Source organism: Amblyraja radiata, chromosome 10 (genome assembly GCF_010909765.2).
Source record: "Amblyraja radiata isolate CabotCenter1 chromosome 10, sAmbRad1.1.pri, whole genome shotgun sequence".
Lineage (NCBI taxonomy): Eukaryota > Metazoa > Chordata > Chondrichthyes > Rajiformes > Rajidae > Amblyraja > Amblyraja radiata.
Window position 1 is genome coordinate 35,447,898 of NC_045965.1, and position 15,582 is coordinate 35,463,479.

At 41.8% G+C, this 15,582-nt stretch overlaps 1 protein-coding gene across 10 annotated transcripts in view; it reads left to right on the top strand.

Moving 5' to 3' along the window:
• nfia (nuclear factor I A) overlaps window positions 1-15,582 on the top strand; it is a 508,421-nt gene that overhangs the window by 301,802 nt on the left and 191,037 nt on the right. For all 10 annotated transcript variants that reach the window (XM_033028530.1, XM_033028539.1, XM_033028528.1 and 7 more), the window contains one exon: window positions 10,831-10,905. In XM_033028530.1, coding sequence (XP_032884421.1) covers window positions 10,831-10,905 — 75 coding nt within the window. The remainder of the gene's footprint in view (window positions 1-10,830; window positions 10,906-15,582) is intronic.

Here is a 15,582-nt window from a genome sequence, read left to right on the forward strand (position 1 = left end):
ATCATATTGGTGTGATATTTAGGGTTCATAGTATAAGGGATTAGTTTTGTATCCACTAGGAAATAGTCTATACGTGAGTATGTTTTGTGTACCATTGAATAAAACGAGTATTCCCTTCCAATCGGATTCGCAATCCTCCAAATGTCTGCTATATTTGTATTTTTTATATATGTATTTAAGAGTTCACTAGTTTTAGATTTCATATTGCCTCTTTGTTTTTGCATCGATTTATCTAAGTACGGATCTAAAACACAGTTGAAGTCTCCTCCAATAATAACATTTTGGTAGTTAAATTCTGCGATTGTATTCAGGATTTTATTGAAAAATTGAGGATTATCAAAATTGGGCGCATATATATTTACCAAAGTGATTGGCGTAGCATGGATCTCTCCTGTAACTATAAGATATCTCCCTTCCTTATCTGATATAATGTTCTTTGATTTGAATGGTATTCCTTTGCGAATAATAATTGCGGTGCCTCTGGATTTCGAAGTATGTGAGGAGTGAAATGTTTGGCCTATCCAATTCGCCCTCAATCTCATCTGATCTTGATGTTTAAGATGCGTTTCTTGTAGAAAAGTAATGTCCGTGTTGTATGATTTCAACTGAGCTAGTATTTTGCCCCTTTTAATTGGTTCATTAATACCCCTTATATTCCAGCTACACAGTGTGATTCCTCCCATTTTCTTTTGTTTATCATCTTGCATTTTCGCTGATTTTAATACCCTTATTTATTACGGTGCATCCATACCTCAGGACTCTGGATATTTGGGGGGCGTTTATATTACTAACTTCCTTGGTAGATCCCTTTTGCGATTGTCCTTGAAAAAAAAACACACAGTTGTGACATATTGTGATTTTAAAAAAAATTGAACAAGTAAAATTACAGTGTCTGGAGTATTCGACACTGTAGTGAGTGTCCCACCCGTCTGTGGGATTCGACATCTATTCGACTTCCGAAGTTGATGTTGTACAATTAGCTCCGCTCCCTTTATTACTCTAAACCTAGGAGGGCGGTACCATTTCAAAATCAGTTATATTTCACCCAATTACACTATATATATATATATTTCATTCAGACTTATCAGATCTTGTGTTCAGCTACTGTGAAATTTATATATCTAACACTTTCATCTACTAATTATTTATAATTAGTTATACCTTTGATAATAGTAAGCTGTTGGCTGAAAGGGTTAACCAGAATCAGGCTCCTGGAATTATGCCAGGTGCCTGAGTCTCCTCCCTTCCCCACACGAACTACATAGCACTTAAACTTTCAGTATTATCTACGTTAGTTCTAAAATTTGTTATTTATTATTTCTTTATCCCTGCTTAACTGTCTCGCTCTATATACGAGCTAGTCAGTCTTTTTAACACATTATTACATTTTGCCCATTATATAGTTCAAGTTAGTTTCCATTTATATTTCTATATTAGTATTGTTAATTATTGTTAATTCTCTATATTTTGTAAAGCTATTTTAAGATCTTAAACCGCCATTTGCCCTTGTGATGTTTTCCACATTCGGCTCTGCTGTTCGTCTCTGCGTTGCTTATCAGTCTTTCCTTCATTTTGAACAAAGAATGTCCTTGAGTTGAATTCCAAAGCGTCCAAAGGAGATAAGGTGTCTAGACCAGCGCACGTGGAAATGCTCTTCCATTTTAAACTTTTAGAGAATGGTGTTTCTTCCCTTATCTTCAGGTGTTCTCTGTGAAGTAATAAAAGGAAAGAATTTGTCCATATCGTCCCGCTGCCTTGATTAATCTTCTGTTTCTGCCACAATCTCTTGGGCATATTTATAAGATGCGTCCGAATTAGTGAAAGTTTTCTCTTTTCCCTTGAAAGTAATGCGCATCCTGGCCGGATAAAAAACGCCACATCTGACATCTTTAACTCCATGGAGAATCTGTCTTGTCTGTGAGAACTTTCTTCCCTTTTGCACGATCTCATAGGGATAACCCCGGAGGAGTTTGATAGAGTCGTTTCCAAACGTCATCTTCACTCCGTATTTGATTTTTTTCATCAGCTCTTCAAGTGCTGAAATATCCCGAAGTTTGACTATGATCTGTCGTGGGTGAGCTGGATCTGCTTGTGATCTTGGCTTAAATCTGGGTATTCGATGTGCCACTTCAATTTCCGATTCCACAGGTAAATTGAGTACCTGTTTGATTAAGTTAGCAGTGAACTCACGGGCGTTATTTCCCTCTGCCCCTTCTGTTACTCCCAGTATTCGTAAATGTTGGCGTCTTGAGCGAGCTTCGAGATCAAGACATTTATCTGAGACTTTCGCCAGTTGACTCTTGAGGCTGTCTAGTTCTAGCTTCATTCCCTGCATATCTTCAGCCATTTGTTCAACAACTGTTTCCATGTCTTTCATTGCAGTTACTTGTGAAGAAACAATTACATTCACAGCCTCAAACTTCTTTGTAGACTCTTCTTCCCCTTTATTAATTCTCCCCATTAGCTCTTCATGCACATCCTCAATTCGTTTTTGTATAATGCCAATGCAGTCAATAACTTTTTGATTACCACCATTGATGTTCGGCATATTTTCCATCAATTTAACATTAATATTTTCCATCATTTTTGAGTTTCCAGCCTCAATATCCTTTCTCAGTTCTCTTACCGAGTTCTTTATCTCTTCCATTTCATTTTTCTCCTTAGTAGCCATCTCAGTCTTGGATCTTGTAACCATTCCAGAATCCACTTCAGAGGTCTGTTCTTCAAGTTTCTGGGTTTTCAGCAGTTGTTTTGAGATTGTTCTCTGAGGGCTCTGAGCTGGAGACGTTTTTTTCATTTAAAAGCCTTTATCCTCCGTTTAAATCACAGCGCTTACTGATGACATCATTAGCGCAACGTCCTGGGGCTCCGGTAATTTTTTTGAATTGGTCCCGACTTCCAGACCAGATTTTAACGCGAAAAATCGCGATTTTACAGCAGCGGAGCTAGAAGTTGCGACTGCTAGTCCAGCATGGCACCACAGGCACAAGTTGTTGTTGGTTTTGTATATCCACCAGACTCTCTTTCAATAATGCTACATTCAGCCTGAAATAACAAAGCAATGTATGCAGTTCGGATTTCATTTTCTAGAGTTGTCCAGTTTAGAGTTAATTCTAAATACTATTCTAGGGTTTGTGGTATATTCTAGGCTTGAGGGTAAAGAGGTGATCGGCATTTTAGAAGATCATGTTATCACTGATGCAGTATTCTGATGGCACTGTAGCTCAGTTGTTTCAAATGCCAAAACAATTTAAAGGCAGATTTGTATCAATAATGAAATCAAAGAATGTATCCCTTGGCTGTACAGTCACTTTGTGTTATTTAAGTGTGTGATCAAATCACCATTGCTGCATCATAATGAACAGGCACACAAAAATGCCAAAGTTGCCCTGTATATTCCTTGTAGCACGTTTTTGAATTGATTCATGTGAAATGTCTGTACGCATTAATTTTTCAGTCGTCAACTTTTTAAGATAGTTAAATGTTGATGTTAGTGTCATTAAAGATAAGATAGTGAAGCCTGCTTTTGACAAAAATAAAGAAAATGAGTGGAGCATGATTTCCCTAGCTTCATTAATGGCCTTAAATGAGATCAAAATGTATTAATTAACCCATTAAATTGCAAGAAGTCTGGTACTTGTAAACCGTGAGAGCATGCAATCTGAGCAAGTTCATGTGTAAAATGAAATCATCAGTAATGGAGTGAATAAAGGTGGATAGATAGTGAAATAGGTCCCTGAAATGGTGTTCCTGGAGTGAATGGAAAAAGAGTGAGTGGATGAACCGGCAACAAGATAGTGGTTTAAAAGATAATGAATAGCTATGAATTAAGTTTAGTAGAGGTGGACATGATGATAACATTTATAAGCATACTTTTCTCCTCAGCCCCACAATATAGAGTCATAGAATGATATAACGTGGAAACAGGCCCTTTGGCCCAACTCGCCGACACCGGCCCAGCTATCCTAGTCCCACTTGCCTGCGCTTGGTCCATAACTCTCCAAACCTGTCCTATCCATGTACCTGTCTAACTGTTTCTTAAACGATTGGATGTAGGACCATGGAAGTATTAATTCGAATCCTGAATACTATCCTCCACGGAAAGGTTTTATTTATTTGATCTAAAGGCTGCCAACCTGTGTCAAATCTTTTGAAATGTCCAGGGCAAACGAGTGTTTCTGTGAGTTTAATTAAACTTCCGTGTGTGCAAAATTGGCAATTAAATGGCGGTGTAAAAACCATGCTTAAAATTATTGATTAGATTGAGGAAGATGTGCACTAATAAAAATGGCATAAAGTCAAAACAGGTCTAAGAGACATCAGTGATATACTTCTGATCTGTTATACATATATAACTGTCTAGCTTAATGAATATTAGCTTTAAAAACATAAGCAAGCAACACTCTGTTCCTCATGTATTTTATAAAGTTAAAAAGTTAAAATAAAGTTACCGTGTAAAGCAAAAATGTCTGGTTGTGGCACATTGGTTAATTTACTGGTCTAGTAGTCCAGAGGTCTGGACAAAGCATCCAGAGACCCAAGTTCAAATCCCACAATGGCAACTGCAAAATTTGAATTCAGTTAATAATCTGGAATTTGGGAAGAAAGAAAGTAACATACAGGTTGTCATCAAAGGGTGTTATGGGGCTTGAGGCAAAAAGAAAATGTGCATTGGGTAATATTGATTTCAGTTTTATCCCAGCAAAATAACTTCTATATTATCTTTTCTCTTGCCTTTTCCTTGTTCTTTGCTGCAAGAATGCAAGATTGGAAGAAGTGTAAAATGATAATATAAGATCCATTCCATTGCACATCCCTCCCTAATTTCCTTGAAGCATGTGCTTAAATCAGGTTTGGTATCTGAAGTTAAGTTTAACCTTGCATCTCCTAATTTCTAGAACAGTAGTAGTCTGAAGAAGGGTCTCATCCCAAAACATCATGTGGCCATGTTCTTCAGAGATGCCGCCTGACCTGCTGAGTTACTCCAGCACGTTGTATCTATTTGTGTATTAACCAGTATCAGCAGTTCTTTGTTTCTGTGCTAGAACAGTAGTGCATGTTTGACACCAATCACCGTACTAAAATAATTATTTTCTCCACCACCAGTGTCTGGTGGCTGCAGTAGCCTCAAAGAGGTGATGCAGCTACATACCTGGCTGGATACCTGGCACATAATACTTTCAGTGCTCCTATCAAGTTTGTTCAAAAGGACCAAGTACTGGTTCATCAGTTAAAGGAGGACAATAGTTGATGATTAGTAGAAGGACTCCTTGCCCTTGGTTGTGAATTTATAGAGCTTGCAGTTTTGAGGATTTCAAAAGTGGCTTCTCCTGTTGGTATACCAAGGTGCTGCCATGTCTTCCTGGTCATTCCTGCCAGCAGGGCAGGACAGACACAGGGATTGTGATGGGGGAGTTTGGCATGCTGTCTGTAAGGTCTGATTCTGTGAGTATCATTTTATCAGGCTCAATTCGTCTGGATGTTCCCTGGATGTTTGTGAGGAGGAGTTTACAAATTCAGATGAGCAGGGAGTGACTTTGCTGTATCCAAATGTTGTGTCTCTGTCAATGGCAGGTGGACAATCTGGAATTATTCTTCCCTTGATTGAATGCAGTGGCAATGGTTTAACATGTGATTTGCTGGGTCACTTCATAGCGCATTTAATGGTCAGCCAAATCGGGTAGCTATGATGTTACATTTAGACCCGACCAAGTGAGGGTGGCAGATTTCCACCTAAGTGAACCTGGGTGCCCAAATATATCCTGTTCAGAAAAAGCAAGACATATCCAATTTGGCTAATTACCACCTATTCTCAATCATCAGCAAAATGATAGAAACAGTTGGGTTTTGCCAAGACCACTTAGCTGAGGATGCCATCACAGTCTTGATCCAAACATGTACCAAAGATCTTAATTCCATCAAGGAGATGAAACTGACTGCCCTTATTTAATTGGTTCCTTAAAAAAAGTTCTGGTAAAATTGGTCAATAGACATCAAAGGGAAAATACTCCAGTGGTTGGAGTCATACCCATGCAAAGGAAGATGGCTCTCAACAGCAAGATTATTTCATATCAGTATCCTAGGCCCAACCATTTTCAAATCTTTATCAGTGATTTCCATGCATTATGAAGTTGGAATAATTTAACAGATGAATCGGCAATATTGAATTCCATTTACATCTCCCCAGTAAATGAGGTGGCCCATGATTGCAGACGGTCAGAGAAGGGATATCAGCTAACAGGTGGCAAGCAATGGGCATCTCTAACAAAGTCCATAGCCACAGACCTTTGAAAGCCAATGGCATTTCCATTACCAAATCCCCCACCACCAATATCCTGACAGTCACCAATGGACAGAAACTCAACTTGACCCATGACATCAATGCCATGACTGCAAGAGCAGGTCAGAGGCTGGACATTCTGCAGTGAATGACTGACTGACTAGTTCCACGAGGCCTGTCCAACATCGATCAGGTCCAAGTTGAGAATGTGATGGAATGATCTCAATTTGCCTGGATGATTGCAGCTCCAGTAAATCTCAGGAAATTCGACACCATCCATGACATTGCAGCCCACTAGTTTAACTGCTCTAAACATTAATTCTCTCCATCATCATTGGACAGTGGCTGTAGAGTGTACAGCACCACACATCCCAAACCTATGAAAGATAAAGATAAGAGGTATATAGGAATACCATTACCTGTGGGTTCCCCTTGAAGTTGAACACCATTCTGAATTGAAAATGTATCATTGTTCATTGACTGTTGCAAGGTCTAAGCTTTAGAACTCATTTCTAAATAGCATGCGGCGAAAGTAATTTCTCCAAAAGCATTGCAGCAGAGCCAGAGCACAGTTCACAATCTCCTCAAGGGCATTTAAGGCTTGGAAATAAATGCTGAGCTTTCCACCATTGCTCAGATCCTTAAAATGCATTTTTAAACATCTCCTGGTCCATCAACGTAGGGAAGGAAATCTGCTGTGGTAATCTCCTTATTCTGTAATTTACTTCTGTTAAAATATCTTCGATCTTTCTTCAGCTTTTTTTGTCACTGACCTTTTTCCATCTTGTATTTTTTCATAAGCTGCCTTCTGCCACTATCATGCCGAGAGACATGACATTGAAAACCATGCAATTGTGCAGGATGTTGGGAGATTTATCCACTAGCCACACATTACATTTAAGGCATTCTTGAGTATTTCATTATGCCCGAACAGTCTTTGGCATAAAACATCACTTCCACTAGTACAGAATCTTATTCTTTCAAAATTGGTGTTTTGTTTTAAAAGATAATGCTGTTCTTCACTTTCATTCTCTTAATTTCATATTTCCTTTCTCATCTTTATTTTGCTTCCAGTACATGACTTTATAAAGAATAAAATACTCTAAATTAAGCTTCCTGGAATAGAATCTCTTGAAGAGACCTGTTGTTATACTTGCTCTTAGTATGTATAACATGGTAATCTCAATTTCATGTCCCTGTCCACCTGTGGTCATTTGCACTCCCTTGCTTATCAGGTGACTATTTACTTCTACCCTAAAGATATTCAAAGACTGCATCATTAACCTTTGTGGGAGAGATTTGAAGAAAAAATATCACCTCATCTTTGTCTTACTGTGGTAAACTATTCTTTTTAAGTACTGGTCTCTTCTTCTAGATTCTTCCTCAAGATGAAACAATCTCCACATTCAGTGTCAAACTCCTTCAGGATCCTATATGATTTAATCTAGTTCTCTCTCATTCTTCTAAACTCCAGTGGATGTCATCCCAGACTACCTAGCATTGCCTGATAATAAAACCTGTCTGCTCCAGGTATTAGTCTAGTAAGCTTTCTTCCAACTGGTTCCAAAGCATTAAAATTCTTCCGTGGGTAAGGAGATAAATACTCTTCCAATGCTGACTCATCAATAACCTATGTAACTGAGGCATACCTTCCCTATGTATCTATCCCCCTCGCAATAAACCCTAATATTATATTACTTTCCAAATTACTTTCTGTACTGCTTATTAACCTTTTGCAAATTATGCACATAGACACTGGGATCACAGTGAACATTTCTCTAAGAAATTCTCTGGCTACTATAAAATGAGGATGCTCAATGTCGCCCTCTGTAATTATTTGGCGTGTGTAGAATGCGATATTTCAAATATGGTACTGGACCCACCCATAACAAGACAATTGATCAAACGAGAAGTACACAGATTTAATCTGGCAATTATCCATTTGCAGTCCCACTGGACATCTGTGTAGGAAGGAACTGCAGATGCCGGTTTAAACCGAAGATAGACAAAATGCTGGAGTGACTCAGGACAGGCAACATCTGTGGAGAGAAGGAATGGGTGACGTTTTGGGTTGAGACCCTTCTTCAGATTCAGAAGAATGGTCTCGACCCGAAACATCATCCATTCCTTCTCTCCAGAGATGCTGCCTGTCCGGCTGAGTTACTCCAGCATTTTGCTATGCCTGAAATAATTATTTTGCCCACAATGGGATAATAATCAAATTATTTGTTCCGGTAAATTGGTATGTATGCATTATCTATGTTTCATTTGTCATGCTGGTTCTTTGGCACTTTTAAGGCCACTCAATCTACCAGCTCATTGTAGGTGGGAAAAGAAAATGCTTCAGCTGTCTGCTGACAATTGATGATTGGCTCCCGGGAAGGTGCTGTCTCTCCAATCCATGCTTGGTCACAAATTGACCTTGCAATTGCCAGAGCCATCTCTGATGCAAAGACTGATTCTTCGACTTTAAAGACTGATTCTGTCTGGCTTAATCTGGGTTATTTGAGTGATGCACTCAAACAGCACATACATGGAATAATTCTGAATGATGGTATTCACATGTTCCTGATCTTACCTTGGTTGTACTGCTGAGTACTTCTTCCATACAACCTGTGATCTTCAGGACAAGACGTGCAGGTACTACAACTCCCAATTAAAGTAGCATCATGGACATTTTAACCTGAAGTCAATTTGACTTACTACTCTCTGGTGAAGCTGCCTGCCATCTCTCTGGTGAAGCTGTGTTGAAGATAACCCACAAAATAGGAAAGATTTGAGGGGAAATGGGACTAGAGTAGATGGGCATTTGGTTTGGCATGGGCATGTTGGGCCAAAGGGCCTGTTTTTATGCCGTGTGACTTTATGTGCATGTCCAATGCACTCTGAGGTTCAGCAAACCACAAACTCAATTGTAAAGGTATTTTAACAGTATAAACTGGCTGTAAAATTAATAATACGAGCAACTTGGATAAACATCATAATGTAATTAACGGAAAAGGGAACGGATGCAAACTAATGCTAAGATATGAGCCAGGATGACAAAAAGTCAAAGGCAACATCTTGTAAAAAGGGCTGCAAGAGGGAAAGGGTGATGGAAGGGATTCATGGTGATTAAATGGATCATGCTGTAAGTAATGACTGCTCAGATGCACTTACTGAAATACATGAGGATTATTAATATAATATTGCAATTATGCACTGAAGTAAATAACTTCCATTTCAAAAATTACCTCTCATGGCATCAGTCTGTTACAAATAATTATGACTGGAAAGTCAGAATGGCAGCTGCATTGTGCTCGGTGAAGAAAAAAGTCTTCTGCTTTTCCCTGGATTAATGACAAAGGATCTTCTTAACCACCTGAGAGGATAGACAAACGTTTGCCTTTTCACCCCGTCTGATTGCATCTCCCACAGTGTAGTATTTACTTAGTGCTCCACAAGTCATCTGAGATTTTTGCTGCTGTTGAATTTGAACCCCATCCTACAGACACCAAGTCAAGAATGCAACCACAGAACCAAATGTAATCTCTTGTTTAAAAACAAGTGCATTGTCAGGAGATGTTGAGCTATGATAGTAAGTTTGAACATGCTGCATTGTGTTTGTTAAAGAGCCTGAAAGTGAGATCAATTGGAACAGGATGAATTAGCATTGATGATAACTAACAGAAGGTTCGTAATCCTCTCCACTATAATTCACTCCCATTGACTGGATATGATTTATAGGGGAGGTGTGAAGTGAGTGAGATCACATTGGGTGGCCATTACACGAGGTGTTTGATATTGAATTCCATTGCCTGCAATCAAATTGGTAATTTTCCACAAGGAATAAAACTGCATTGAAGCCCAGCAAATTGAAGAGCCGACAAGTAACCAACTTATCTCAAAACATGCAGGAATCAGGGGCCATGTATACACCATGTTGGTGGTAACTAGCAGAAATATTATTAAATTAAACATTTTCTTAAAGTAACTCTTAGAAGATGTCGGAAGGCTTAAAAAAATCCCTGGTACTCAAAAATGCTGGAGAAACTCAGCGGGTGCAGCAGCATCTATGGAGTGAAGGAAATGGGCAACGTTTCGGGCTGAAACCCTTCTTCAGACTGAAGAAGGGTTTCGGCCCGAAACGTTGCCTATTTCCTTTGCTCCATACTGCTGCACCCGCTGAGGTTCTCCAGCATTTTTGTGTACCTTCGATTTTCCAGCATCTGCAGTTCCTTCTTAAACACTTTAATAAATCCCTACATGGAACTGTAATTTTGAATCAGGTTTGATGGTGATTACGTTTTTACCTTTCATCACATGACTGTTGTAACCAACCCCCTTTAAGATTTTTGTTCAGTTGCTGGATGGCTTTCTATTGAAGCTGTGTCTCTCTCATTTAAAGCATGCTTTCAACTAGATTATTTATTTTATTTGATTATTTGAAGTGGGGTCATTTTTAATAAAGTTTAATATTTTGTTCTTTAGGTGGCTAAATCCTGTGGTGAAACAAACGATACCTTCTTGTTCAACAGCAGCTTACTTTTCTTTATTCCCTTGTTTTGTAGGGCATTTGGGCTTCCAAGACAGCTTTGTCACATCAGGCGTGTTCAGTGTTGCTGAGCTGGTGAGAGTGTCACAAAGTAAGTGAAACCATCTTTTATAAACAGACTTTTTCCAAAAGGTTTTGTGTAATAAAGTAGGATAACTCAACACGATTATTGGAATGATTGGTAGTAAAGAAGGCAAAAGCAATGCTAGCATTTATTTTGAGAGGAATAGAATACAAAAATGGGGATGTAATGCTGAGGCTTTATGAAGCACTGGTCAGACTGCATTTGGAATATTGTGAGCAGTTTTGGGACCCATATCTGAGGAAGGATGTGCTGGCATCGGAAAGAGTCCAGGGGACATTTACAGGAATGATCCCTGGATAGATTGGGTTAACATACAATGAGCGTTTTATGGCACTGGGCCTTTACTTGCTGGAGTTTCGAAGGATGAAGGGTTGACCTCATTTCAACTTTCCGAACAGTGAAAGGCCTAGATACAGTAGATGTGGAGAGGATGTTTCCACTGTTGGAAGAGTCTTCAGAGGCCATCGTCTCAGAATAATAGGTTGTACCATTAGAAAGGAGATGAAGAGGAATTTCTTTAGTCAGAGGATGGAGAATCTGTGGAATTCATTGCCGCAGAAGGCTGTGGGGGCCAAGTCAATGGATAGACAATAGACAATACACAATACGTGCAGGAGTAGGCCATTCGATGTGATCATGGCTGATCATCCCCAATCAGTACCCCATTCCTGCCTTCTCCCCATATCCCCTGACTCCGCTATTTCTAAGAGAACTATCTAGCTCTCTCTTGAAGCATCTAGAGAACCCGCCTCCACCGCCCTCTGAGGCAGAGAATTCCACAGACTCACCACTCTCTGTGTGAAAGGTGTTTCCTCGCCTCCGTGGCTTCACTGGCTTCAAAAGACAGCATGTATGCCTTAATAAATAGATTGAAATGATAGCAGGAAAATATACCATCTTAAATTTTGAACAAAAACAATCAGCAGTGTCTAATAAGATTTTAGACTTTAGAGATATAGCACAGAAGCAAACTGACTCCGCTATTTTTAAGAGCCCTATCTAGCTCTCTCTTGAAAGCATCCAGAGAACCAGCCTCCATCACCCTCTGAGGCAGAGAATTCCACAGACTTGGACAAAAGGGGGAAGTAGGGATGTGTGGGGGAAGGTGTGTATGTGTGAGGGGTTGTGTGTGGGTGGGGGGGGGGGTGTTGGAAGGGGGGGTGTGGGCGGGGCGTTGTGGGGTGAGTGGGCGGGGGAGGGATGTGGGGGCGGGGGGGTTTGTGGAGGCGCAGGGGTTGTGGGTGGATTGTGGGGGTGGGGGTGAGGGATTGTGGGGCCTGGGGGGGTTTGTGGGGGCTGGGGGGGTTTGTGGGGCTGGGGGGGGGGGGGTTGTGGGGCCTGGGGGGGTTTGTGGGGGCTGGGGGGGTTTGTGGGGGCTGGGGGGGTTTGTGGGGCCTGGGGGGGTTTGTGCGGGCTGAGGGGGGTTGTGGGGCTGGGGGGGGGGGGTTCTGGGGGTGGGGGGGTTGTGGGGGCGGGGAAGTTGTGGGGGTGGGGGGAGTTGTGGGGGCTGGGGGGGTTTGTGCGGGCTGAGGGGGGTTGTGGGGCAGGGGGGGGGTTCTGGGGGGTCTGGGGGGGGGGGTTGTGGGGGGGGGGAAGTTGTGGGGGTGGGGGGAGTTGTGGGGGCTGGGGGGATTGTGGCGGTGGTGCGGGGGGGGGTGGGCGGGGGGATTTGTGGGGGGAGGGGGAGTTGTGGGGGAGGGAGTTGTGGGTGGAGAGGGGTGTGAGGGGAGAGGGGTGTGTGGGCGGGGAGGGGGGAGTTAGCTCGGAGAAAAGACGGGGGAAGAGCAATGTGCGAAAGGGGGGTATCACGGGGAGGGTGGGAGGGGACCAGAGGGGGACCAGAGGGCAGGTGGCTGAAATTGGCCGTGCGATGGGGACTCACAGCGGGCGCTGGTCGTTCTCCTCCACCGGGATCAGAGTCTCCGCTTTCCATTTGGCGACATCTCCGAATCTGGGCTGGGCTTGGTCTCCAACGCTGGGCTGGGCTGGGCTGGGCTGGGTCTCTGACACTGGGCTGGGCTGAGTCTCAGACTCTGGGCTGGGCTGGGTCTCCCACGCTGGGCTGGGTCGGGTCTCCGATGCTGGGCAGGGTCCCCGACACTGGGTCTCCGAAGCTGGGCTGCTTGGGGCTGGGCTGCTTGGGGCTGGGCTGCTTGGGGCCGGGCTGCTTGGGGCTGGGCTGCTTTGGGTCCCTCCAAAAATTGGGTCCGGTTGGAAACCTCCGCCGGCCATCCTCAGCTCCAGTAAAGACACGATGGCGCAGGAGGGGGCGGACCGTTCGGTGAGTGACAGGGGAAGAGACTAATCCGTGCGGCGCTGAACGGCAGGAGAAGTGATCGATCTGCGCACGTCCGGTTTTTAAGATTTTTTAAACCTCGTTAACATTTAACCGATCGGAACGAAATGGAGCAATCGCAGCATAGGAGAACGATGAGTGAACTGGCGAAAAATCGTAGCGTTATCGCGAACTGTTTTTGCGCAAATAGAAAGACCGCACAAACCGGAAGATAACAAGATCAGAGTTTTAGTTATGTATAGGAGATGTCAAAGGTGTGATGCCTTTGCTGAATTCTTTTAAAATCAGGCAATCAGCCTCTAAAATTATACTTTGGTGAAAATCTGTTTTCTCCATTTTTTATAGTGAATTTATGAACCAGCTGTTCTGTTTTATTTTCTTCTTGATATTCCATTATTAGAGTCCTTGAGCTCTACAGCATGGAAAAGCCAACCAGTGCAAACCAATCTATATTAATCCCATCTTTCAACATTGGATTTTTGGCCCTCTGTGGATTGGTGATTCAAATGCTCACCCACACATTACTTCAATGCTACTAGTAATCATATTCCAACCACTCTCTCTGGCAGTAACTTCCAAGTACTTGCCACTTTCTGGGTGCAAAACTGGGACCTCTCATGTTTCTTTATCTTTACCCTCCCTCCCTCCCGCCACTTCTTCTTTCACTTTCACTTTACGCTTTGCCGAATTATCCAACAGTAAGGACCATTTCCTTTGTGAACACCAATGTTCAATATTTCTTTAGGACCTCACCCATATCCATGGCCTGTGTTGTTCCTAATGGTCCTTATTCTTTCCGTGTTTATTCTTTTGCCTTTAACATATTTATAAAATGCCTTCAGATTTACCTAAGATAGACCACTAAAAGCTGGAGTAACTTAGCGGGACAGGCAGCATCTCTGGAGAGAAGGAATGGATCTCGACCCAAAACGTCATCCATTCCTTCTCTCCAAAGATGCTGCCAGTTCTGAGTTACTCCAGCTTTTAGTGTCTATATTCGGTTTAAACGAGCATCTGCAGTTCCTTCCAACACATTCAGATTTACTTTAATCCTTTATTTCAGTTTTTTAATCTGTTTACTTATTCCGTTGCCTTTTATCTTTGTGTCCATTCCAACCCAATAGTGTACTTGAGTTTTGCAAAAGATGTCTTTCAAAAGAATTGATGTTCTTTAGGAAAAAAAGACCTTAGTCTTCTCAGCATGTTAACAAAGGAATTATTTAGCTAGAAGAGGCAACACGTGGAATGAAGGCTTAGCACTAACACGAGAGCCCATATTTTTAGATGACGATACAGTTTTCAGGTCACAGGAGCTGCTTCTGTGCCACGTCTTCAACAGGAGGGAGATTGTCATGGAACATTGCCATTTCCTGGCGATGGATTTCTAAATTTCCTCCATTAATGAATTAGCCCTGTCTGCAGAAGTTGATGTCATGCCTTTCACGATGAGAAAAGTCAAAGAAATAATTAAGAGGAAGAACAGGAAGGAATCATTTAGTCTGTTAACCCTGTCCAGTTCCAACCCAGTGTGGATTTATTACTGTGCATCATCAACTACTTTACAGTGGAACTACCCAATCTCTTCCCAACTTATGCAGCTGCAGTATTGACAAGGCTAATGCAGGTAAACTTCTGAGAAAAATAATCATAATGTCGTATTGAAGACTATGTTGAGTTGTCTGAGGGTTCACTTAATTGGGATATTTTTTTCTAACTAGCACAATTATGCTGCCATTTCCGAATCATATCTGGATGTGTTTGATCAGAAGATAATGTGAATGGAACTAAACAGTTGAACCAAAACCAAAAGGTAGTTGAAGGAAATATCAGGAAGAACATTGTGCTGAGAACAGTTTTTGCAAACCATAGTCACATAATCACAATGTCCTATGATTGTTCCAAAGAACCAGATATGATGCGTCTTCGAGCCAGCACCGCCATTCATTGTGATCATGGCTGATCGTCCCCTATCAATAACCCGTGCCTGCCTTCTCCCCATATCCCTTGACTCCACTAGCCCCTAGAGCTCTATCTAACTCTTAAATCCATCCAGTGATTTGGCATCCACTACCCTCTGTGGCAGGGAATTCCATAAATTCACAACTCTCTGGGTGAAAAAGTTTTTTCTCACAGTCTTTAATGACCTCCCCTTTATTCTTCAGGATAGCAGGGTCTCGACCCGAAATGTCACCCATTCCTTACCTCCAGAAATGCTGCCTGTCCCGCTAAGTTACTCCAGCATTTTGTGTCTATGTCAAGTAAAGCTACCTGGAGTTTAGATATTCTCCACCAGAGCAAGTTCAGCTAACATGTAACATAAATAGCATACCTTGAATAAGTTTATCAAGAGTCTAGGAGCTAGTGCCCAATATGTAGTCAAAGTATAA